This window comes from Bidens hawaiensis, unplaced genomic scaffold, assembly GCF_021521415.1.
Source record: "Bidens hawaiensis isolate Kalapana, Puna unplaced genomic scaffold, B.hawaiensis_p1.1 tig00041622_1, whole genome shotgun sequence".
NCBI lineage: Eukaryota > Viridiplantae > Streptophyta > Magnoliopsida > Asterales > Asteraceae > Bidens > Bidens hawaiensis.
Genome location: NW_027497353.1, coordinates 74926 through 101029, shown reverse-complemented (window position 1 = coordinate 101029; position 26104 = coordinate 74926). Strand labels below are relative to the sequence as shown.

The following is a 26104-nucleotide window of genomic DNA, read 5'->3' as shown; positions in this document are numbered from 1 at the left end:
CCTTTAAACCATATAGTTATCATTCACTAATCATGAATTGACTTCAAAATTACCATTCAAATTCCTATATTCCCACACTATTCGAAAATCTTGATGTACATATACGAGCGTCGGAAAAAAGACTTAGCGATTTGCGCAAGTAAAGATCACGAAAAAAAAATACCGCACATTCTACAATATAATATGAAACCAAGTAATTATAAGGTGGCATTGAACTCTTGTGAAAGATTAAACATGGTTGCTGCATCAAAAATGTCAGCCATTTGTTGAACTGCTGCAATGGATGAGTGAGTCGTTGGTAGCACGGAATCAGGGAGAGCGGGTGAGCATTCCGGAAGATACTCCTTTTTGTTGAATGTCGGAGCGTATAGTGCTAGCGCCGCTCGGCAAAATATGAACCTGAATCCAAAGTAATAATAACTATTTTAATCTCTTTACTTATGAATGGGTCGGTTTAGATTATGGATCAAAAAGTTATATAATGAAGGAAAAAAAGTGGTCCGTCTATGAAATGGATCAACCCGATGAAGTGACGATGTCTCAAAAATTTTGATTAACAAGGACAACGGAGGAAACATTTTAGTTTTTTTTAATTTTTTCGTTTTTTATTTATATTTTGAGTTATGATTTTTTTATTGTTTTTTTTAAATTTTTTTAGGGGTTTTTGATCTTAATAAAAACCCTCAAAAAAAATTTCAAAAAAATTAATAAAAAGTCATAACTCAAAATATAAAACAAAAACAAAAATGTAAAAAAACTAAAACGTTTCGTTTGTTGCCTTCGTTAAAAAAAACTGAGCTGAAGCTCGTTTTGACCCGTTCCGACCTGGACCCGTTCTGACCCAAACCTGTTGACCCTAACACATTCCAACCTGAACCAAAACAACCCTTATTTTAATTGACCCATTCCGACCCTAACCCGTTTCGACCCAACCTAACCCAACCCATCCCATTTGCCACCCCTCCTCAAAATCATTACTTGTAAAAGAGAAATAGATGATTATGCAATGTACCTTAAAAGCAGTCGTCTCAGAAACGGATCACCTAAAACTTGAGCCCAGACCGGATGAAGCGTGTCTGAAGATGCCAAAGTCTCGCCCCATTGATTTAAAGATGATGAAAGAATCTTCTCAGCCTTGTTGAGATTATCCTGAAAACATAATCTGTATTTTAAGTTTTTAACCAACTAACATAACTGGTTTGAATCAACCCGGCCCATTTCTGACCAAACAAATATACCCGTTTCAACTGGTTAACCAGCCCACCCGACCTGCCCATTTTACCAAGAGACACATACCGTCTGGATGTCAGAACCCGAAAAGCCAAGTAAGTTGAGAAAAGCCTGCAACGGGGCTGTCAAAAAGCTTGTGAACTGGCTTCCACTTTGCTGTAGAGAATCTATGGCGCCACGAGCAGGACTTGAACAACTTGGAGATAGAAGCATTGCAACTGGCTCTCCTGTTACCGCTGTGTTTAACGCCTGTAGATAATATGCTTAATATTAACATCAATGCATCATCTTCAATGCATGGAATGCTCGCATTTATGCCCCTGTCCCAAAATAACTGCTATATGCTACTAAACTATATAGTTTCATAAAAACATGTAAATATTACTATATTAATCAAAGGTCAACTTCTTAAAGTCTACACTACAGAAAACTAAATTTCCATCATTTTTTTGTAATTTTATATATTCATCTAAAATAATATATATGATCTTTTAATGTATGGTTTCAAACACTTACTTTAAAACTGTTACTGTTGTCATTGTCAATAACAAGGAAAAGTGGCCTTCTTGTAAATGGAAGCAAGTCACAAGGATAAATCAGATTTAAACCTGAAAAGAAGATCATTATTAAGCATAAACATTCTATTTAAAAGACACAAAAGTCTTATTTTCAATCTGCAATTGAGTACCTCCACTTCCTTTAGCACCAAGGTTTATGCCTCCAGAATTGTAACCTGAGCAGTTCATAATATTCATCTCTGGTGAAACTGCAGTGTTATCACAACCATCTGATTGCACCGTATTAGGCTGTACATTATTGCCAATATACTCTATATCACCAAGAAAATTCTCTATGAATAGCTTGCAGATACAGATTAACCGACATAAAAAAAGAGTCGAAAAATTGAACAGAAATGTCACCTGAAGCAGATAAGTAGAGTAATAGAACTCCATCAGGAGGGAGCTCTTCACACACGGTAGCCAGAACCTGTCATCAAAACCACATAACAAATTCACATGCCTTATAGTATATAGTAGAAGTTTATAGCGAATAGAAAGTTAGAAACCACTTTTTTATTACTTACCGCCAAAAAATGAGTGACAGATGGACGATACAAGACAGCTTTCCGCGGGTTTGGTGGCAGTATAGGATCAGATATCGCCTGAGAATAATTAACACCTTGACCGCCAGTGGTTCCGCTTAACTTGTAGAATGAGCCACTGGGTTCCCATTCCAAACATTGAAGCATTCTGAAGTTATCAATAGTGAGCTCGGAGAATTTGACCTGATTTAAAAGTCAAAATGCAATTAGAAAATACAAATTTTACGTTGCAACTGAACACAGAAGTAACCTAACCTCATTAGGATGGTAGCTGCAAAGTATGGCATCTGCCAATTTGAGCTTTCTTTTGACATTGACAACTTGTGGTAGGCTATCAGGATGAAGATCTAACGCGAGGCTGTATCTTAAAGGCCTTATGTTCATAAAAGCAGTGTCCACTTTGAGAAATTTAGTTATTTCTTGAATCACTAGCTTCCATTCTTTAAAGTCGGTATCCTGAAACAATATCATTTCAAGTTTTCAACTCACAGAGGATACTAAAGCTTACAGTTATTGAGGTTATGAAAAGATTAATTACCTGAAATGTCCTCTTGCAGTCTGAAACTAACAGTTTGAGCTGATTCACCAACTGATAAACCATTTCCCGACGGTTCAAAACCAAACAAACAGTCAAGAATCTTGCAAAAAATCTCAATTGTTTGTTGGCAAGATTCAGATCCTGTAATATTCCATCTTTGAAATACTCTCGGGTTAAGACAGCTTCATAGAAGATATATGACTCAGACAAATAACTGGCTTCACTTGTTCTCATATACTGCCCGAAATAAAGTTGCCCTATTCGAGATGCAATATCACCTATTTCCCATCTCTTAAGCCCTGCTTCCACAAGCTTGTGCCGATTCTCTTGTTGAAATTTCCATAATTGTGTATAAACCTTGAATACCTTGTAGAAGTATGTATCATACCTGAAAAGAAACCACTTTGTTCATGTATTCAGAGTCATTAAACTTTTATGCACTATCAATTATAGGTATATTACTTAGTACGGTGACAGACTTAAAATCATAAGAAGAATGTGTTTCTACAGCAATGAGTGCAATATCTTTGAAATTTATTATCATTATCATTTCTTTTAGATTTCTTCAAAATTAAATATGATTTAGCTTAGAGTCAATTTAAAGGTACCAAAACTATATAAAACCATACAAACCTGGCACACTTTGGCCTAACTACAGGGTGAAAAACTACATTATTTTTAAATAGCGTAGTAAAAACATATAAACATCAACCAGTCACCTCAGAGAATCATATACATGTTATCCTAGTTCATCTCATCTGCAAACAATTCGCATGCAAACTGCAGTACTAGATATATCCAGGGCTGTAAGCCTGTAAATGAACCGACGTTCAGCGAACTGTTCATCGGGCAGTTCGTTTATGTTTGTTCGTTTCATAGATGAACGAACATGAACAAAGAATTTTGTTTGACAAACACGAACAGAGACCATGCTCGTCCAATTGCGTTCGTGAACGTTCGATAATGTGTTCGCTTTTGTTCAATAATGTTTGTTTGTTTATGTTTGTTCATTAAAGGTTTTTTTGATGACTTTTCTACTCTTATCATATAGATTTAAGCAAAGTTATTAACTATATAACAAATATATACATGAGTATTAAGTGATTAATTTATATATAAAATTAACATATGAAAACGAATGTAATAACACAAACTTAGCAGCGGAAGCGAACCGTTGACAACTTGAAATTGACCATTTTCAGTTAGTCAAATCAAATAAAACATTGTTTGCGTTCATTCGTATTCGTTCACTTGTGTGCGTAAACAGTTCACGAACAAGCTCGTTTCCATAACAAACGAACACGAACAAAATATTCTGTGGTTAGCTGTTCGTGCACCATTCGCTTGTCTTATAACAGCTTAACATACGAACGTGAATAAGGCCTTTTCGGTTCGGTTTGTTTACAGCCTTGGAAATATCCCTTTGATCAACAATTAGAAGTCTATAATATCTGATAAATTAGACTTCAAAAATTCAAATGAAGCTTTATAATCAATCATTCAATCCTATTAAACAACTCTAGGTTTGTTAGGTCAAAATCACCTTATGAACTACAAATTATCATGATGCCAGTGCCTACTTATACTCTCACAAACATTGACTAATCAAATTTCATGAACATGAACAGTTAACACTATCAATACATCATCTCAATGATCAATTCTAGTTCAATATAATATCATACAAATTAACAGTAACAAGTTCAACTAACCGAAAATATATTAACCGACACCTTTGGTTTCGGTTTACGCTAATAACCTAACTGAACCGAACGATGCACACCCCTACTTCAAGGAATCATAACTTCAACACACATATAAAGCTGCATAATCATATTAAACAACAATAGGTGTGTTCATATAAGTCAAAATAACATTACAAACTGCAAATTGTCATGATACCAGTGTCTACTTCCACTATCACAAACATTGACCGATCAAACTTCATGAAAAGAAGCAATTAACACTATCAATATATCATCTCAATTATCAATTCGAGTTCAATATAAATATATAATATCAGATGAATTAACAGTAACAAGTTCAACTAACCGACTAACCGAAAATAGATTAACCTATGCCTTTGGTTTTGTTTTACGCTAATAACCTAACCTAACCTAACCGAACGACGCACACCCCTACTTCAGGGAATCATAACTTCAACACACATATAAAGCTGTATAATCATTTCAAACAACTATAGGTGTGTTCATGTAAGTCAAAATAACCTAACAAAGTGCAAATTATCATGATACCAGTGTCTACTTCCACTATCACAAACATTAACTAATCAAATTTCATCAACATGATCAACTCTAATTCAATATAATATCATACAAATTAACTGCAACAAGTGTAACGGAATTGACCTGTTGCGTTCGTAATACGGCAAATCCCTAATTTTGGAGAACTTTTTGTCGGCTTTAGCTACGAGTGACCAGTAGACTTCACTCACCGGCACATTCGCATTGCTCGGTGACATTTCGTTACTTGAATTTGTACTAATTATGATGCCGATTAATATGTGAAATTTGGATCATCGCATCGTTTTTAGGGATTTTGTTCGAAAGAGCGGCTGCTTAACAAGTCACGGCCTCGATGGTCAGTTGGTCACCGCATCATAAAAACATATTATTATGCACGAGGATGAGAAAAATGGGTACAGGTACTAAAATCGGATTTGGTAACTCTGGTACTGAATAGGTACCAAGATTTTAAGTTTCGGTACCGTTAAGGTACGGGGACCGGTATTTTTTGAATTTTTACCTTCAACCCCGGTCCCGTACCGGTACCGAATATTTCGGTACCGGAACCAAGAATTCGCAAATTTCGGGACCGGGATTTTCGAGACCGGGACCGACCGGTACGTTCCGATCTCATCCCTAGTGAGTAGTAGAGGAGAAAAAAAACCGACACGGAACCGGACTTATATGTAGGGTATGCATTTCAGTATCAAAACACGTACTTGGAAGTTGGAGCTAGACCTTATTTGTATCTTGTAATACCCGAAACTGAAACCGGATTTTTCAAATACCAAGTCTATACCTGAAAATAGGGCTGACAATTTATACACGAGACACGAATGCATGACGCATACCTACACGATTTTAGCATGTAATAGGTAAGGCCTTAACAGGTTTCGTGTACTAAACAGGTAGACATTAATTTACTGGTTAATTTCCGTGTCTAAATAGATAAAATACTTGTTTACCATGTTAAGTACTTGGTTATATTTTTATAATTAAATATATATATATATATATATATATATATATATAATTATAAGTTAACTTGAACCTTTAATTCCTAAAACATTCTCACTTAAGGTTTCTCAACCGTCACCACTCACAACTCACGAACATTACCTTTCCGACTTTTGTTTAACTATATAGGTTGTCAAATATGTGTTTCTAAACAGCTCTTATTGTGTATTATCGTGTATACCATGTAGTAACAGGTTCGTATTCGTGTTTGGGATACAAGTACACGATAAGTTTGCGGTGTCGTGTACAGGTATACACATATTGTGTTCGTGACTTATCGTGTATGGGGTATACACAATATGTCAGCCCTACCTGAAAGTACCCGAAAAATACATGAAAAAGACTCGAAAAATACCCCAAAATAATGAAATCCCCTTAAAAAACTGAGTTAATACCCGAAAAATAGGATTTTATTTTCAATACCCAAAAATAGGGTATTCAAATACCCGCTTCTATACCCCACCCGAACCCGGTGCATAAGGTATGGGTTTTAGAGACAATACCCCGGCCCAAACCCAACTTGAGTATGACCAATACACGGTCATACCCGAACCAGGTATCATACCTGAAATCGAGTATTAGAAAAACCAGATTTGTGCACCTCTAGTGAGTTGTGACTCAAAACACGTTAAAGAAACACACAAATCGGCTTGGTATGAAAGTGAGTTGAGCAATCAAGCCAAGGGGGGCTTGGTTTGTAAATGAGTTGGCTCGCTTAAACTAGTAAGAATATCTCCTAATATCTGGTAGAGATGTTGTCAAATCATATTTTGTATCATAAATACGTTGTGGAGTGAACAAGGAGCGCTACCTACATCACGCATTGGTGCTCATAATGGCCATAAAGTCCAAAGGGGTGTGCAGAAGGTGCTATAGGGTCTTTATGGGAAAAGCATGACGTCCCACTACACATGCTCTAACAAGATAAAATTTTGATTAACTTTAACATATAAAAATATCAACAAAAAGTATGAGTCACCTACTATTTGTTTTGAAAAACTAAATGAGTTCGAGATGAACGGGACTAGGTTTTCTTGTCGTTACTATAAAAGATAAGAAAGTGCTAAGCAATTTTGTAAAGTTATATTTAAAACGTATTTGTAAATGCTCTTTAACTTGTTAAGTACAATATTAAGCAAAGCTTAAACAAATCAGAAATCATAATTATATGTATATTCATCATCATCATCATCATCATCATCATCATCATCATCGTACTCAGTATATCCCACCAATAGCAAAGCTATAGTAGGGTCTGAGGAGGGTAAGATGTAGACAGCCTTACCTCTACCCCATAAGGATAGAGAGGCTGCTTCCGGTGAGACCCCCGGCTCGATAGTAGTTTTGCATCAAGCCTTGGACATAAGGCACATAGCACTCAATCATCGGGACACCGGCTGATCGGTGCATGTACCCTTGTCTTTCGGCTATCAACGCCACTATATGATGCCTGATTAACCGTCCGTCACTTTTAACGTTATTTTCACGAGATTAGTAAAATAACGTCAAAATTAGTGCAATTTCACTTTTGTCCACCCGAGGGTTCACACATATATACATCATATGTGCGCACCGCAAGCAGGGCTATATATGTATATTTATGGTGTGTGTTATTAAAAAAACATATAATTTAATATACTTATTATTGGTCACCTTACTTGACAAATTATTATGATAAAGATAAGATGCTTTTTTGGGAACATTTAAGATGATTTATGATATCAATAATAGTCACCTTTTGTTCTTTATATATTATAAAGTTAGACACGTAATTATGTGAAGAATATTACTGTAGTAGTTTAGACTTTAGAGCAAATGATCTTAGTATTTATTTTCAGACCAATATCATCTAGTTAATGAAAACTAGAGATAAGTACTACACGATACAAAAAAAGTTGCTCTAAATATTCGGCTAACTGTAGTTTATTTTGTCTTCTCCCGCAAAAGTCATATATACCAACTTGCGAAGCTAATTCAAGTATAACCTAACTTTGAACATATAAGTCATAAATTTGAACATAGACTTATCGCTTATATAGCATTAGTAATAATAAGGAAACCAACCAGGTTCCAGCAAACAATAAATCATGTTGATTGAAGAGGTCTTCCACATGAATACCGGAAACGGCGAATCTAGCTATGCAACCAACTCTCATCTTCAGGTACATTGATTTCTCGCATTACTTTCCTAGAAAACAAGGGCTTCACCGAAAAACGTGTTGGCATTTGATACAAAAATGACTTGTACACTTGTGTTCATATTAAGATTTTAATTTCAGGGAAGTGGATTACAGAGAACGCTTCCTGTATTACATGACGCAATTAATAGAATCGCTAAGGATTTTAATGGCTTCCCACGGTGCTTCAAGATGGCAGACCTGGGTTGTTCTTCTGGGCCGAACACCTTATTCGTCGTAACGAACATAATTGATATAGTCCATGACATGTGTTCAAAAAATAATTCACAAGTGCCACAATTTCAAGTGATCTTAAATGATCTATATGAAAACGATTTTAATATCGTTTTCAGATCTCTGCCTGCATTCCATTCAAAGTTGAAGGAGGATAAGGGAGATAAATGTGGATCTTGCTTTGTTTCTGCTGTTCCTGGTTCATAAACTTTTATGGTAGACTCTTTCCGGATGAAAGTATCCATCTTTTTCATTCGTCATATTCTATTCATTGGCTTTCTCAGGTTAGTGACTGTCCCATCAATTAGATTGATAAACATACATTATACACATATAGGGGAGAGTTCTAGAAAAAACATATATAGTTTCCTTTTTTCGAGAACATGAAGAACAAAATAAATATTTCATGTTTTTGTCTTAAAATTTTCTAAAATAAAAAAAATGGTTAAAATGCAATGTTTATTCGTCTATCATGAAATTAACACACACACACATGCAAGTCATGTGTATGATATATTACCTACATATAACCTATATACATATGTGTAGGTAAACATTTAAAAAAATAGGTTACATATTAGTATAATGTTTGTATTTTATTTACATAACATACTCATTGTAAGACCTAAAAAAATAAAGTATATGAGCAATCGATAAAAAAATATAAACGATTTAAGTTTGTTCTTATTGTTCTCGCAATAATTTATTTGTTCTTATGGCTTTGTAACATAACCCATTTTTAGGAACATATGTTGCATGTACTTATTTGTAGGTACCTCAAGGCCTTGAAAACAACAAGCTTAATATATACATGTCGAAAACCAGTCCAACAAATGTGTTTGAAGCATATAGGAAACAATTCGATAAAGATTTCACAAAATTTTTAGCCACACGTTCTCAGGAAATGATAAGTGGCGGGCGTATGATTCTAACACTTGCAGGTCGGAGCATCGCTGATCCAACCAGCGAAGATTGTTGCGTTATTTGGGAACTTCTAGCCAAATCACTTGTTGACATGGCCAAAGAGGTATATGGTCTATTTCTATCCATGTTTAATGTTTTTTCGATCTCGAGATAGTTAGCGAAATCTAACAAGTTGTGACTAGTTTTGGGTATTCACATGTTTGTCTTGTTGGATGTTGGCTAACTACTTCAATTCTGGCTACTAGCTAAGGGTGTTCTTCGGGTTTTTTCGGTCGGGTTCTTTGGGTTTCAAAGTTTTAATTTTAGACCTGAAACCCAACCCAAATCTCTCACGGTTCTTTCAGGTTCGAGTTTTTTTGGGTGGGTGAATCAGGTTTCGGGTATCTAAGAAAACAAAAAGAAAATAAAAAAGTAAAGAAAAGCTACTATGCGAAAACTAAAGCAACATATTCTTTTTTACTCGTTTTGTAAATAATCAAATTATAAATAAACATAACCCGGTAAAGCAACACTTTCTTCTATTATGGATGATATTAGAAAATATATATAACAATAAATAGTCGATCAACTATAATAGGTGGAATATAAGCAAATGGAATGTGTAGAGTGTTCCGTATTACATTTTACATACCTAATATTATTTTCATGTTTTTAAACAAAAGTTATTTGGGTTGATCCGAAACCTAGAAATCAGACCCAAGAACCAACCCGGATTACTCCGGTTCAGGTTCGGGTTGACCTTTTCTCGGGTTCAGGTTTTTTCGGGTCGGGTTAGTTTAATGTACCAATATTTTCTACTACAGGGCTTGGTCCAAGAATCTAAAGTACATTCATTTAACGTACCACAATATACACCATATGAGGATGAGGTTTGGGACGTTATTCAAAAAGAGGGTTCGTTTTATCTTCATAGTTTGAAAGGTTTTGCGCTTGATTGGCCCACACCGGGGATAAACACTACAAACTTCATACGTGCTATTATCGAGCCAATGATGGCAGCTCATTTTGGGAATAACATAATGGATGTGTTATTTGAAAAGTACCAAGAGAATGCAGATGATCATCTGGCTTCCAACAAAGGGATGAATTATAATTTAGTGATTTCATTGATTAAACATTAAGTTGTTATTGGTGCATGCGTTTAAGAATTTGTTGTAAAAGCGAATAAGGTCGGGTCGACCCGAACCAGAATAAGCTTGGCTCGGTCATTTTGTATTTGAAAGTTTCCCAAGTGTTTTAAGTTATGTAGTAGTGGAGTACCTTATTGTAGACCGGTAATCTCTCAAAATTTCAGTATTGTAATCTTCAAGTTATGCAAGTTTAATTCAATAATCATTTACACTACACCTTCTCCAAAAACATAATCCCATTATAAAGAGAAGGAGGTGAGAGATTACACTTTCTTCTACAAATTCAGTCATACCCTAAACTCTATTTTAATTGTTCTTTTAATATGCGATTGTAATTAACCCACATTAACAGGACAGCTTAACGATTCTGCAGATCTAAATCGAAATGTTATTTTGTGGCCCTTTCATGCCGGTTGTGATAAAAAAAATTGCTTAAATCCGCCTTTTCATGACAATTGCGAATACAAAAAATGCTTAGATCTAGTCTACTTATCATGACCAACAATTAAGCAACACACAAGTTTACCACTAAGCTAATACATAATTTTTGAGTTTACTTTGATCATTATAAAGCACTTGTTTGGTTTAGCTAGCCCACGCCTTCATAATTTGTTGGCCCTTACACACTCTTGAATTGGGTTGCCAAGTTGGGTCCATTATGATGTCATGTATGTGAATTGGCTCGGACCCATAATGTTCATAACCATACACACCCCTAAAGTTGGCTTATAAACAAAATAGGCACATTTTCATTCTTTATTTGTTGTTATTCTCATACGCATACAAGTGTTGAATTTTATTTACACTTTCAAACGAGACAAATATGTTTATTGTTATATCTTTCTTATTTTAGAAATACGCATAAGTACGACAAAGATTGTTTTTATGTGCATGAATACAAATATATAATTTGATTTTTTGTTGATTTAGGTGGTTTGAGAAAAAAGAAGTGTTTTTAGATGGTTGACTGGAATTTTAGTGATTTTAGGTAATCATCTATCTTAGATAACGGATTACCACTACACGCAAGCATACTTTCTACATGTCTCTCCAAGTCATCCGATTGTTCAACAAGCGGTGTCCACATCAACAGTATCTGAGATAGCGGATTCCAAGGGTTGTGCCACGTGTCCGGGAGGTAAAATGCAAAAGACTTTATGTAATCCGCTATCTCAAATAAAGGATTCCACATGTTACACATTGTTGACGTGGACAACAATCGGATGACTTGGAGAGACACGTGGAAAGTATGCTTACGTGTACCGGTAATCCGCTATCTCAGATAGAGGATTACCTAAAATCACTTAAATCCTAGTCAACCACCTAAAAACACTTCTTTTTCTTTCAAATCACCTAAATCACCAAAAAATTCGATATAATTTACTCCCAGTCCTATACATGAAGGCACAAGTAAACCAGTAAATCTATCTAGTTGGTTGGCAAACACTTCACACAATTAAATTGTGACATATAATCATTAACAACCGAATTCGTGTCCGTTGCCGCAACGCAACGAGTTGCAACCTAGTTCTATATATCAATTAATAAAAACTCTTCACAACCATATGTCTATTAAAACAAAAACGAGTCACTCCTAATTTTATTCATTTTATCAACCACCAAGAACCGGTCCACTCCCCATTGATACCGCCCTAATGGCACACCAAGTAAATACCCACCTTAGTAAGGGCAATATCGTCATATAAAAATATATATTTCATACCCTGCAAACACACCATCTTCTCTGTTTATATCTTCTTATTTTTCTTCTTATTATTATTAACCATTCAGTTATCATAATAATATTATTCCGATCCACTCAATCTGTTCATCAATCATTAGATGATTCAATTTCACTGTGATTCTATATGATTGATTTCAGTTAATTCAATCTGTTCATCAGTTTTGATTTGATTCGCGTTAGGGTTTATGGCATCACCTGCACCAGCAAAATCACAACCGCTTCACAACTTCTCGTTACCGCATCTCAAATGGCGGAACCACCGCACCGGCCGTAACAAACTCGCCGGTGACACGTCATCATCATCGCCTACATCTCATCATACTCATCAGTCATCTGCTTACGTGTCACGCCGTTCAGAGTCTGAATCTGAGCAAAACGGCGTCGTACGGAGTATAAACCCTAGCAAAAAGATATTAACAAAGGTTATAAAACCGATGGATAACAGTAAAGGCAAACGAACGAATAATAATAAGATCTGTATTCGTATCCGGAAGAATGACGTTAAACATGACGTCACGGAGGAAAACCAGCAAAACGACGTCGTTCAGTCAATAGAAGAAGATGACACGTCACCGAAGATATGGAACTTGAGACCTAGACGGCCGTTGATAAGTCACAAGCAGAATAATATTAGTTCGTTAACATTGCAGGAGAATAGATATTATTATTCTCAAGAATGTAATAATAATCAGACTAATAAGGAAGTATTGGAAGGTAAAACTAAAAGCAACGAGTATAGTATGCAGATGATGTCGAGGAAGAAGAATAATAATAAGTTATCGATTTCGCTTTCGAAGGATGAGATTGAAGAGGATATGTTTGCATTGACAGGAGCGAAACCTTCTCGCCGGCCGAAGAAGAGGCCGAGGACTATTCAGAGACAACTCGATGTAAGGTTACGCATAATAATTGTACGTGTACTGGGTTTTTCATGTTTTCGGTTCGGTTTGGCATTTTTCCGGTGTTTTCAATGGTACCGATACCGATCTGTGCCTAACCGGAAAAATCCGTACTGTATTAGGTCATGGTTTTTGTTGTTTTCCGGTATTGGTATTTTCCGGTGGTGTTAGGTTCGGTACCGGTCTCATCCCTGATAGGGATGAGATCTGTACCGAATCGGTGTTGTACCGAAAAATACTGATTACCGAAAAACAACTGAAACCATGTAACTAATAATACAGTATGGATTTTTTCGGTTTGGCATAGATCGGTATTAGTACCATTGAAAATACCGAAAAAATGCTAAAACCGAAGGGTACCGATGCTAAAAATAATGAAATATCGAATACCGTAACATTTTTCTTTTTGGTTTGGCAACAAAGGGTACCGGTGCCATTGAAAATACCGAAACAGAAGGGTACGGATGCTGAAAACATGTAAAACTGAATACCGTACTATTTTCTTTTTTGGTTCGGCAACGATCGGTACCAGTGCCGTTGAAAATACCGAAAACGAAGGGTACCGATACTGAAAACATGAAAAACCGAACACCATTTCTTTTTGGTTCGGCAACGATTGGTACCTGTGCTCTTGAAAATACCGAAACCTCGGACGGTACCAAAAACATGAAAAACTGAATTCTGGCACTTATTGTGTTCGAGCGTTATCGGTTAAGCACGGTACCGGTATTTGGTGAAAAAAATGCTCATTGCTAGATTGTATAAAGTTAGTATTTTTTATTGAGTTAATGATTTGTTGGATTTACTATTCATGTAAAAGTTGAAAAATGAAAAGTAATTTGTGGATCTAACATGCTGTAAATATTTGCAGACTTTGTTTCCTGGTTTGTGGCTGGGTTCAATAACCGCTGATACATACAAAGTATCTGAAGCTCGTTCAAAGATATAAAACATGTGCTGAGGGATGATCTTATAATAACTTGAAAGGTTAAGATGGAGGTACAAGAGTTTGAAGATTGATAACGTTTTGTGGAAGAAGGTATGGAAGAACAAGAACCCTAATTTATTGTATAGATGGGTTTGGGCTTGGGAATAATATAATAATAATACCTATGGTTCAATCTTAATTCTTGTTTGTTTCTCTCTTGTTTTGGACGTGATGTCTTTTCTAATTATGGTTCTTTTTGGCCTTCTTTTATATTATAGGTTTTACTATTATTATTATTATTATTATCATCATCGATGGTTTTATATTTATTTAATGACGGAAAAACCCAGATCGGGTATGTTTCCATGATGTCATTGGATCTTTTTGTGTGCAATAATGTTTGCGGTGTTAATACAACCTTTTTTCCTTGTGAGTGCAAGCATTATATCCATACTTTGTTTGGATATACAATTGCTAAAATCAACCACGTATTCCGTTCATTTTTGTATCATATAAAAATATTTTTTTTTAAATTTAAATAAATAGTGATCGACAAGTATAATAATCTATTTGATTAATAAGTGTTGTTAATGAAGGTCCGAAGGTAGAACTGTTATTATGCACGGTTGTATACTGGTTAATAGACCATGTTGAAGTATACACTACACAGTTTTTGACTTATGATTCGGTTTTACATTTTGCTGGTAATTTATAATTCAAGACGTGAAACATGGTTCGATTCACAGCTTAGTTTTAACGTTGTGCCGGTTTACAATTCGATAAGTGAAACTGGTTGTGTGAAGTTATAAAAACCGGCCATGTAGCATTTGTTATACTTTTATTTTTTTCATTTTTAAAAATAAAATCATACTCAGTATGTATATATTATATTCGAAATCCTTTAATTTTTTAATACAAAATTGTGTTTTTAATTTTTCTATACATTTTTTCTAGTCAAACCATAAACCAATAAAAGTCAACAACTCAACCAACCACATATCAGTTTATCTTTTTCCATTATCCATTACTCTTCATAGAAGCAAAACATTAAATCTTTATTACAAAATCTTTTAATTTATTTCAACAAATTGTATTTAAGATTACAACCATAATCACATACCATATTGTACCATCATATTCTATAACACGTCATAAAAAATACAACCACAAATTTCAACCAACATAATAAGATGTTATGTTTAATGTTAATAAACAATATATATGTAACTTAAGTTGGATCAAGCAGTAGCCTTGGTTGCCTTAATATTCTCCCCGGACCCTGCTTCCTCCACAATATCAATAACCTTAGCCTGCATCCTTTCCTGAGCGAATTTCACAACCGTAATCCTCAACACACCATCTTCAAGACGCGCCGTTATCTTCTCCATATCCGCATTCATTGGCAACCTAAACTGCCTCCAAAACTTGCCACTTGTCCTCTCAACTCTATGCCACTTGTCACCTTCTCCTTCATCCTCCACTTTTCGCTCTCCAGTCACTCTCAACACCCGGTTCTCCTCCACCTCAATCTTAACATCCTCTCGCTTCATCCCGGGTACATCCAATGTGATCACATGATGCCCTGGAGTCTCCTTCCAGTCGGCCCGAGCCAGGTTGAGTTTGGGATTTTTTGGGGTGACTGAGTGGGTTTTGTTCTAGTATCTTAAATGGGTCTTCGGATGGGACTGTTAATAAGTCGTGTAGAGCTCGGTTGTAAGGGATTAAGGCATCGGTTTTCGTTGGAAATGCGAGCATTGTTAATGACATTGTTGTTAACACGATGAAAATGCACGTCTTTGACGACATTTTTGGTGGGTTTATTAGTTTGTGTTGATGTGTATAGCTAGGTAGGGGTGTTCAGAAAATATTAATCAAAAACCAAATTGTATCTGTAATAATGGTCCGTGTATGTTGTTGGGTTTATATATTATTGAAAAGGGATTTCTGGAGTGTTCGGTATTCCATGGGAATGAAGGATCGGTAAGTTTCGAGATATTGCAAGAAGACATGATCCGGAAGCTTCCAGGTTACATAGACATATATGCAATATATGTTACAGCACAAGCTTTCATAACCTTTTCCTTTTGTGAATAGTTTTAGAAAAAAAACATGAATTATTAATTTTATAATGTTTGTATAGGTAGCATTTTTATTACTATTTTAGTTTTTATGGGAGAAGTTAATCAATTCATTAATAGTGTTTTAAGAACCAAACAAGGTACACATATGTTGTATAAAAATATGCAGTGTATTACACTTGATATATAGTCACATCTAGTTTTATATGACTTAAAATAAATTATTGTATACCAGTTTGCATAGATTGGTCACTTGCTCAAGGACCAATCTTCGTATGCATTCTGGTTGCGAAGTACACGTAGATTCGTTAGGCAATGTTTTTTACTTTATTACTCTGGATCATTCTTCGTATAAGCGTCACCTCATCTTTTCCTTTACCCTTCAATCTCACCATTCAATTTATGTCATACTCCGTTCTCCAACATTTCGTTTATTTATATTTTTAAAATCAAAAAGAAATGAAAAAAAGGGAAAAACCTGATTGGGTAAGAGGGTGCATGAGTCGTGTGCAAGCCGCGTGGGCTGGTCCATTTAGCCCCCGTCACGCGTGGCCTGGGCAGTGGGCACCACCGGCATGGTGTTCCAATAGGCTCACGTGAGCGGTGAGCCACATCAGTTACCGGTTGATCACACGTGTGGCATACCCCTAGCCTTAAAGTTTATTTATTATTTGTTTAAGATTATTGGGAATTAGAGCCAGAGTAGAAAACAAGTTTATTTTATTTTAGTATTAATAGAGGTTATATGTCATTGTATTTTTTGGTGGGTTCAAGTTTTCATTTGAGTTATTATTATTGAAAGAGTCACGACAAGTTACCATAAAAATACCGTGTTCTTCGTGTTTAATTTTCGAGGCATAATTTCCAACAGTCTGCACCCGTACACCTCTAGGTTTCTAGCAGTTCGTTGTCATGTTTTTAGTCGCATCTATTTTCATAGCTACTTAACATAGACTATTGTATACCAAAATATGTAGATTAGTCATTTGCTCTAGGAAACTACATTTTGATTGAGAAGCACAGATAGATTTATTATTGAGTGAATGTTCTTCAATTAGTAATATTTTGTTGAATTTAATTAGGAAAATATTTTTTTTTGTCAGTTTAGCATAAGAAACTTAATTAGGAAAATATTTAATATTAATTCGATGCTATTCGATTAAAACTAAGAATTTAAGTGATCATATGCAATTAAATTTTAATGTTGACATATGCCATATAGATGTTGTAGCTAAATAACATGTAAACAAATTATAAACAATGTTGTAGCTATGCCAGAGTCTGTTGAGGCGTGGGTGAAACTTTTGTTGTTACCACGTTGCAACGCAGGTCTGGCAATAGAAAGTCTGAGCAATGCCGAATTATTCAACGGTCGCTATCCGCTTGGGGTGACCGTAACGGTTTCTTTGAGCTCCTTATATCGCTTTTTGACCAACCCCTTGGGGATGCCCCGGGTGGTGATGCGTTTGTCCCCGAGTCTGACAACGCCGGGTTGGGCGCCAATGTTAAACAATGTTTGCGGAAAGTTGCGGACGGGCATTTCACTGCTGCGGTTAAGGTATTATGCTCTTCAGGGGTTGCACCTTTCGGTAAGGATACTTTGAACGCTTTGTTGTCTAAGCATCCCATCATGGCGCCTCCGATTATGCCTGCTTTCTTGCTTTCTGAGTCTCCCCTTGTTGTGGACGTTGATAGTGTGTTTGGGTGCATTAAATCTTTCCCTAAAGGGACTTCGTGTGGGCGGGACGGTTTGCGAGCCCAACACATCTTAGATGCGTTGTGCGGAGAGGGGTCTCCGATTGCGGATGGTTTGCTCAAGGCTATCTCTGCGGTGGTTAATTTGTTTTTGGGGGGAAGGTGTCCTAAGGTGTTGGCAGAGTTTGTTGCGTCTGCCCCACTTACGCCGTTGCTTAAACCGGACAAATGGGACTAGACTTATTGCTGTTGGGGACATTTGGAGGAGGTTGGTCTCTAAGGTGGCTATGAGGGGTGTCGGGAAGGAGATGGCTAAATACATCGGTGACTTTCAATTTGGGGTGGGAGTCCCCAGTGTGGCTGAGGCCGTGCTCTATAGCGCGAACAGGTTTCTAAATCAGTTTTATTCGGATGGGTCATTGGCTATGCTTACTGTTGATTTCTCCAATGCCTTCAACTTAGTAGATAGGACGACCCTTCTACACGAGGTACGGAGTCGATGTCCTTCCATTTCTCTTTGGGTGGATTTTTATATGGGCAGTCGGCTAGGTTATATGTGGGTGATACTTACATTAAATCCACCACTGGGGTTCAACAGGGGGACCCTCTTGGGCCTCTCCTTTTTGCCTTAGTTTTGCACCCACTTGTTCACCAAATCAGAGATCGGTGCAAGCTTCTCTTTCATGCTTGGTACTTGGATGATGGAACGATTATCGGGGATACTAGAGAGGTGGCGAAAGCATTAGATATTATCAGGTCTGAGGGGCCTCGTTTGGGTCTTGAATTAAACGTTAAGAAAAAAGAGTTATTTTGGCCAACATGCAATGGGGTGAAGGTTTAGGAGGGGTTGTTCCCTTGCGGGATTGGAAGGCCGGTGATTGGCGTGAAACTCCTTGGTGGTGCTGTAAGCCGGGATGCGGGGTTTATCAGCAGTTTGGCTATGAAAAGGGCATCTAGCGCTGTGAAACTGATGAGCTGTCTCCCAAGACTTCGGGATCCTCAATGCGAGATTCTTTTGCTTCGCTCATGTGTGGGAGTCGCCAAGCTTTTGTTCGGTTTGAGAACGTGCCAACCTATGTATGTGGGGGAAGCTGTTTCTATATTTGACAATGGTCTTCGAAGGGCGATTGAGGACGTCGTGGTTTGTGGAGGTCCGTTCTTTGGGGATCTCCAATGGAGGTTGGCTTCACTTCCGACCCGTTATGGGGGTTTGGGTCTCTGTTCGGTTGAGGATGTATCTACATATGCTTTTGTGGCTTCGAGAGCACAGTCGTGGTGTTTTCAAGACCATTTTCTTCGGGGTTGTGATATTTATGGGTTGGACTCTGATTATGGGTGTGCGATGGATCGTTTACGTACTTCACTTCCAGATTTTGATCTTAGCGGGTTCTCTAATAAGGACACCGCCCCCCTAAAGCCCAACATGTTGTGGCGAGTGCCTTATTTAGTGGAATCGTCAAGAGTTTAGAAGTGAAGTTTGATCTATCCCCTCGCCAAAAGGCGGTGTTTGAATGCCTTCGGGCTCCTCGGGCTTAGGATTTTCTAACGGTCATCCCCATTGAAGGATTAGGCCAACGTATGTCGGGTTTGGAGTATCGGGCTATCCTTAAGTACTGGTTAATGATCCCTATGTTCCCGACTGATGAACCTTGCCCAATTTGTCGCAAGGTCTATTTGGATTCTTTTGGTGACCATGCGGTGCATTGCAAAGAATTGCCTGGCTTTAAATACAGACATGATTTGGTTAGGGATGTTCTGTGTGATGTTCTTAAACGGGCAGGGATTTCTGCTAAAAAGGAGGCCCCTGTTAACTTTCTCACGGATCCTCTTGAAGGGAGGTCCACTTTACGACCAGCTGATATTCTTGTGTTCGGGTGGACAGGGGGAAACACGCCTGTGTGGATCTTACAGGAGTGTCTCCTCTTGTTGGGCTCAGGGACCGTGGGTTTGTTGTGGGTCAGGCTGCGTTGAAGGCTGAATCGGGCAAAGTTGTTAAACACGAGAAAGCTTGTTTAGATAATCAACATGTCTTTCTACCATTTGCCTTTGATATATTTGGTTTACTGGCCCTAGAGGCTGTGAAATTTTTGAGTAGGGTTCAGCGCGTCGTACACGGAACCTCTTCAGCTTCTAGGTCCCAAAACTTCGTTTTTAGCAGGATTGACTTTGTTATTCAAAAGGGGGTTGCGGCGCAGCTTGTTGCCCGTTTGTCTGCCACTCTATTGTAATCGTTTTATAGTAAATTATAATGAAATTTACTTTTTTATTAAAAAAAACAAGGTTTATAACTCGCTTATCTTGAAGAAAGTTCTAAAGAAACTTAGTGCGAGCTAATTTGACTCATATAATCTTTTGAGCCGACTTCAAGCCAAGGTAACATTGCTCGAGTCATTAATAAAGCCTACTAAAACTAGTTGGAATAACGTACGCCCATGTGTCTAGGAGGATGCTATGGTCTAGTCGATCGTCATTGATGCTCATATGTTTTTGTTTGTAACTTTTAAATTTTAATAACAAGGACATTATAGTCATTTTGTATAGCCTTAACTAGAAAACTAACGTTCACTAATTTTAGGGACCATAAGTGTTGCACTTTCAAACTATTGATCACCATAGATACGATTTCTCAAGGTTAGAGACCAAACTTGTAATATAAACATTCTATTGAATCGTTTGTCATCAAAGACCTCTGGCTCCTTCATTCTCATTGTCGGTTCAAGGGAATCTTCAGTTTTATTCATTGTTCAATTTAATTGCAGCCAACACGATACCCATAAATCTTTACATGTTGCTCTGCTAACTCTCCATGTCGGCTTCCAAAATCCTAATTCTGAGATTTGGGCATCTGTGTGGTATGCACACTATTTCATTCTCAACATATTCAGTTAAATTAACATGCAAAAGTACTAATTAAATGCAATATTTCAATATGTAATATGGTTATTTGTTATCGTTTGCTTTCTTTGCATTTGTTTAGGTTGTTGTTGTTCGGGTTGTCATCGTTCGTGTGATTCAAGGTACTTCCACTCCTATTTTAGTTTGAGTTTAATTCAACAATAATCGGGTTAATTGGTGGTTCGGTTTTTATGCATTATCATGGTTCATTTACATCGGCTGAAGTGGTTATTTTGTTTTTATTTTTCTCCGTCTGTTTGATTTCAGTTTATTCATAACTCGTGTTATACACGTTTACGAGAGCACCCTTAAGGTAGCTCCGAATTTAAGCAGTCACTTGGTCACTCCAGAGGAGAATCGTAATTTTTTCTTTTTTATTGATTTGATTTTGTGGTTTTGTGTGCAAATTCATAGTCTGATTATGTGTATTTGTATGTGTTAATTGTTTTTTTGTTGTCTGCTGAGAAAAAAAGTGTTTTTTATTAATACTTGTGTTACTAATCACTTATCGTATGCTAACTGTAGCTTAGTGAATTGATTAAGATTTATGTTTCCTTACTGATCGTCATCTGATTACGAGTGATTTTGTTGTGCGATTGGTAGCCGAAAGGTTAGTGTTTTTTCACCAAATCTCTTTTTGCCTCATTCACTTCATTGGTATATTTTGAAACACAAACTTGAATAAAGCTTGTCCACTGTAGTTGTTCTAATGGAAGCCGCAAGAGTAACGATATTGACGAATGACATTGTGCAGCTCGTATTCGGAAAATGAGCGAAACAGGTAACGGTTTGTTAGGCTTCGTGATTGGTAGAATCTTATGGATTTTACACAACTGACTTTTTATAGATTTTTATGGTTTTCCTTTTTTTCATTGGATTTTGATTCGGGGCCAATCGTATTCGATCTAATTCTTTCTTATGCTCTGTTTTGATTCGGGGCCAATCGTACTTCAGTTTATCTTGTTTTTTATTCAAACAGGTAAGATTATTTATGCAACGATATGTGTACATCTTACTTCATGCCGGGACTTTTTTATTCAAACAGTAATTTTGTGTTTTAAAATAACATAACCAGACTTTTTTTTTCCTGTTTTTAACTGGTTTTTTTATGGTTTTTATGGATTTTACTACATAAGTGGCATTAACCACTCTATCAGATTTCTCGGAATTAAACAGACCCGTCTTCGTAATTCATCTGCATTCGTTTTTTATGTTTTGATTGGGGTGTGAACTATCGAGTCCGAATACAACTGGTTTTTCGATATAAGTGGCATTTTAACTGGTTTTTTTGTTGATTTTTATTACCAGACCCGCGTTCGTAATTCATCTGCATTCGGTTTTTATGGATTTTGATTCAGGTGTGAATGAGCCGAGCCCGAATACAACTGGCTTTTCGATATAAGTGGCCTTTTAACTGGTTTTTTGTTGATTTTACTACCAGACCCGTCTTCGTAATTCATATGCGTTGATATGTAAGTAAATCTTTAAGTTTTGAATTAGACCGAATACAATTGGCCCTTTTTTCGTCTTTTGTTTGTGCTTCTATTTTTTCTAAGTGTTATTAGATTTACTGGTTTTTTAGAAAAAAAAGTTACCGATATGCCAAGCGCCATGACCACACCTACGGTTGTTCACAGTCCGGTTTAGACTTTTTTAGGGCAAAATTTGAGCCAAACCGTTAGTAACGGTTTTTATCATCGAAAACCGAAATCGAACCGTTGAAAATTAAAACCCAACCAACAACTGTCATATGAGCTAATTACTCTTTTATGATGTCATTGAAACCAAATCGAACAAAAATTAAATAAAAAAAAAACGAAACCAAACTGAAACTAGGTAGTCGAATACACTGAAATGGAAACGAAATTAAAAAAACCCGAAAAAAACTGAAACCAAACCCAAAAGTAACTAAAAAACATCAAAACTAAAACAAAAATGAGTCAAAACCATCAACCAAACACATCGAAATGAAATTTCAAACCAAAGATATCGAATTAAAATAATAAATTGAAATCGAACCAAAACAAAAATATATGGAACCGAAACGAGACTAAAATCTAAAGAAAACTGAAACCGAAACGAAACAAAAAGGCTAAATCGAATTCAAATGAAACATACAATAAAAAACTAAAACAAAGACCCAAAATTGAAAAGGCAGAAACCAAACCGAAACGAGCTTTGCTGGCTACAAGTATGTGTCTATTTATACATGTTGACCACAATATTTGACTTTTGATCATTATTTATAGTGTTGTCATACCATACAAGGAAGCGGCGATGGACTTTTGTGATCAAGTGCATCCTCTAGCTCAGGTTGGTAGTAACATAGTAAATGTTTAATTTTTATTTTTTACTAAAGTTATAGTTTTTAAAAACTTGTGCAATTTTCTATAAATTTGTAACTTTTATTGCTGTCTTTTGCAGTTCTACCATAAATTCTAATAGGCCTATGTTTTATGGTATTTTTAAAGGTTGTTCATATACTGAAAATCTGAAAATTCACATTTATATCTTTTTAGGCTAGAAAAAACTGGGGCTTTGGATGTGAGAAAAGCGGTTGATGATCACCAGGTTTGGCGTCTACGTTTGGCGTCTGATTACTTGCATTTGGTTGCATGGTAGACCTTTTCATTTATTGGCAAACATGTTAAGTCTTTACTTAATTGACATTCGACTTAAGCAAGAGTTCGGGTTCGGTAAGTGAAGTGGCTATGATGTTAAAGCTTATGACTTTATTCATCATCAATATACATCTCATTACTAAATATAGAAATCATAAAGTAACCAACTTTGATTACATTGTTAAGTAACCTTCATATTAAAGATAAACCTTAACTGATTTGATAATTTTCTTGTATATTTGCAATATGTGATCCCCGGGTTTGGTGGCAGTTTGTTATATGCACTTTTCCTTCAGTCCAGTATATCAGTTGATGTTTCGGGTGCAGTTTTTGGAGTGTTGGGTGGAATGCTTTCAGAACTTATAACTAATTGGACTATATATGCTAATAAGGTATGTGCTCACATGTACTCATTTCTCAACAACTGCATTTTAAAGATAATTTTTCTAACAATTTGTTACTTTTATGTTTAGATGTCAGCATTATTGACTCTTGTGATCACTATTGCAGTTAATCAGGCTGTTGGGATTCTGTCACATGTCGATAATTTTGCTTGTCTTGGTGGTTTCGCTTCTGGTTTTCTTCTCGGATTCGTGTATTTAATGCTTCCCCCAGTTCCAAATGGGTTAGCCAAAGATACGTGCCTGGCACAGTGATGGGAAACTGATTGAATATAATACAAATTGTGAAGCTTTTATAACTGCAATTGAGGATGCTATGAAAGGTACCATTTAGTTGCAGCTCGAGTTCTCATGAATGGAGACGCATCCCTCTCTCCTCTTCTTACCGGAAACCGTTTGTCTTTGTTGGTGCTGGTGCTGGTGCTGGTGCTTGGTGATGCAGGGAGAGCTTTTCATTTGGTGTCAAAAATAGGGGAGGCAGCGTAATAGTTTTTGATATTGACTATGGCATCTTTCACTTTGAAAGCTCAAGTATATAAACTTTATTCCCCTATAATCTAAGTTTATGTACCATGTCAATAACAATATTTAATATTTTTATGTTTACTTTTAAAAAGAGCAAATTCACCAACTCTAGCGGTGTCGGGTCAAGTTTTACCATTGAAAGAGTTGACCACCTTCTAGTTCCAGCCAGAAATATGGTGCGGTCCTCGCCAATAAAAACAGAAACTTTGTTTTTGAGGTTTGAAATTCTAATACTAACGGTCCTATTGTCCTTAACAAAGTTTAATGTTCTTGTTAGGATTAAAAAGACGGACACCAATAGTTTTCTTCATATTAATTTTCGGAAACCTTAAGAGATAACTTTTGTCGTTCTTGATGTTTTTTATACCCCTAAAATAACTAAACTTTTTAAGAGTTTACTTTTGTCGTCCTTACTGTTTTTTATACCTCTAAAATAACGACACTTTTAACCGACGCCAACGTGGCTGGTTCCATTATTGTTAGTGGGGTCGGGATGTTTCTTTGACAAAGGCACTTTCATATCACACAAATTTTATAATACCAAATCATTTTTAATTAACTTATATTATAACGCGAGCTAATGAAAATTTTTTTGTTATGAAGAAACAAATAATTTTGTTTAATTTAAAATTTTTTTAATGTTTTTTTTGTTATATAATTTTTTTAATGTTTTTTTTGTCATGATTAGGTTAAAGAAGACCCACCAATGACTCAAAATTTCTATAACATAGTTTTTTGTTTTCTTTAAAGAAGACCCACCGATGAATTAGCCGATGATGTTACACACATTTAAATGAAACTGGTCAGAACATGGTGACTTAAAACGAAAGGAATCAAAATATAGTTAACTGATATATAAACAAGTCAAAATATGGTGTATTAGAATGAAACGGTTGAGTATATGAACGGATCAAACTACGGGGAAACAAAATTTAACGGGCCAAAATACGTTGAATTAAAATGAAACGGGCCAAAATATGTCATTTTAAGATGAAACCGACCAAAATCTGGTGTATTAAAATTAAACAGAACAAAACATAGTGACTTAAAACGAAAAGGTTCAAAGTATAGTTGTAACTGATATATATATATATACACACACACACGAGTCAAAATATGGTGTATTAAAATGAAACGGGTCAAAACATAATGAATTAGTGATAACCAGTTCAGGTAGTGAATTAAAATTAAGAAATCAAGCAGGTCCAAATAGGTGCTTGAAATGAATCCGGAAAAAGGGTTCAAAATAGTCAAACAGGTCATGTGGTTTTCCAAAAAATATTTTGATATTATGAAAGGAATGTTATGTTCCACCTTTCCTGAACTATATAATATTGTTCTCCTTACTAGCTTTTCATGTGGTTAGAACGAGCCAACCATTACACCACCGCTCGGGTGAATTTCACAACATAAAAACATGTCTTTATGATAACAAGTTATTATTACTTCTCGAATGCATTTTTTGTCCAGTTATGCTACAAACTAAATCATATACAATCGACGTAGGGGCCACTAATGGATGGAACCTAATCCAACTAATCTGCTTTATAACATCGTATAGTTATGCATTATTCATAGTTAACTCCTTACATCCAATTCTAATCACAATAGCTCTATTTCTTATTCAATTATATAAGTTATTTGCTCACTTACACCGATCATGCACTCGCTACATTGCCCTAAACAGTTACTGACTGAATTCTCTATGCGTCACCAACAC

The 26104-nt window shown here is 36.1% G+C and overlaps 2 protein-coding genes and 2 pseudogenes across 3 annotated transcripts; 2 read left to right on the top strand and 2 right to left on the bottom strand.

Moving 5' to 3' along the window:
* Positions 1-184: 184 nt before the first annotated feature.
* LOC143593032 (uncharacterized) lies at positions 185-5470 on the bottom strand. Its single transcript, XM_077072783.1, has 10 exons — positions 5240-5470; positions 2871-3258; positions 2588-2788; positions 2315-2515; positions 2151-2217; positions 1919-2059; positions 1747-1838; positions 1297-1479; positions 1013-1149; positions 185-399 (listed from the first exon to the last, which is right to left on the bottom strand). The coding sequence occupies exons 1-10, from the start codon at positions 5350-5352 to the stop codon at positions 198-200; spliced, it is 1725 nt and encodes a 574-aa protein (XP_076928898.1). The 5' UTR covers positions 5353-5470; the 3' UTR covers positions 185-197.
* A 2662-nt stretch (positions 5471-8132) lies between these two features.
* LOC143593033 (putative jasmonic acid carboxyl methyltransferase 1) lies at positions 8133-10764 on the top strand (annotated as a pseudogene). The gene is made up of 4 exons (XR_013146033.1): positions 8133-8295; positions 8413-8828; positions 9317-9571; positions 10272-10764. The product of XR_013146033.1 is annotated as a putative jasmonic acid carboxyl methyltransferase 1 (transcript).
* A 1386-nt stretch (positions 10765-12150) lies between these two features.
* Positions 12151-14190, top strand: LOC143593022 (uncharacterized). Its single transcript, XM_077072772.1, has 2 exons — positions 12151-13232; positions 14113-14190. The coding sequence occupies exons 1-2, from the start codon at positions 12528-12530 to the stop codon at positions 14188-14190; spliced, it is 783 nt and encodes a 260-aa protein (XP_076928887.1). The 5' UTR covers positions 12151-12527.
* Positions 14191-15407: 1217 nt separating this feature from the next.
* Positions 15408-16005, bottom strand: LOC143593027 (18.1 kDa class I heat shock protein-like; annotated as a pseudogene).
* Between the last annotated feature and the right edge of the window lie 10099 nt (positions 16006-26104).

Bases quoted from the DNA above. Each gene is read 5' to 3' on its own strand.
- LOC143593032 (XM_077072783.1), bottom strand. From the start codon at position 5,352: ATGTCACCGAGCAATGCGAATGTGCCGGTGAGTGAAGTCTACTGGTCA. The intron at 3,259-5,239 runs GTCAATTCCGTT...GTTTCTTTTCAG, and splicing joins CCGTATTACGAACGCAACAG to GTATGATACATACTTCTACA. The intron at 2,789-2,870 runs GTAATTAATCTT...ATATTGTTTCAG, and splicing joins ACTGCAAGAGGACATTTCAG to GATACCGACTTTAAAGAATG.
- LOC143593022 (XM_077072772.1), top strand. From the start codon at position 12,528: ATGGCATCACCTGCACCAGCAAAATCACAACCGCTTCACAACTTCTCG. The intron at 13,233-14,112 runs GTAAGGTTACGC...AAATATTTGCAG, and splicing joins CTATTCAGAGACAACTCGAT to ACTTTGTTTCCTGGTTTGTG.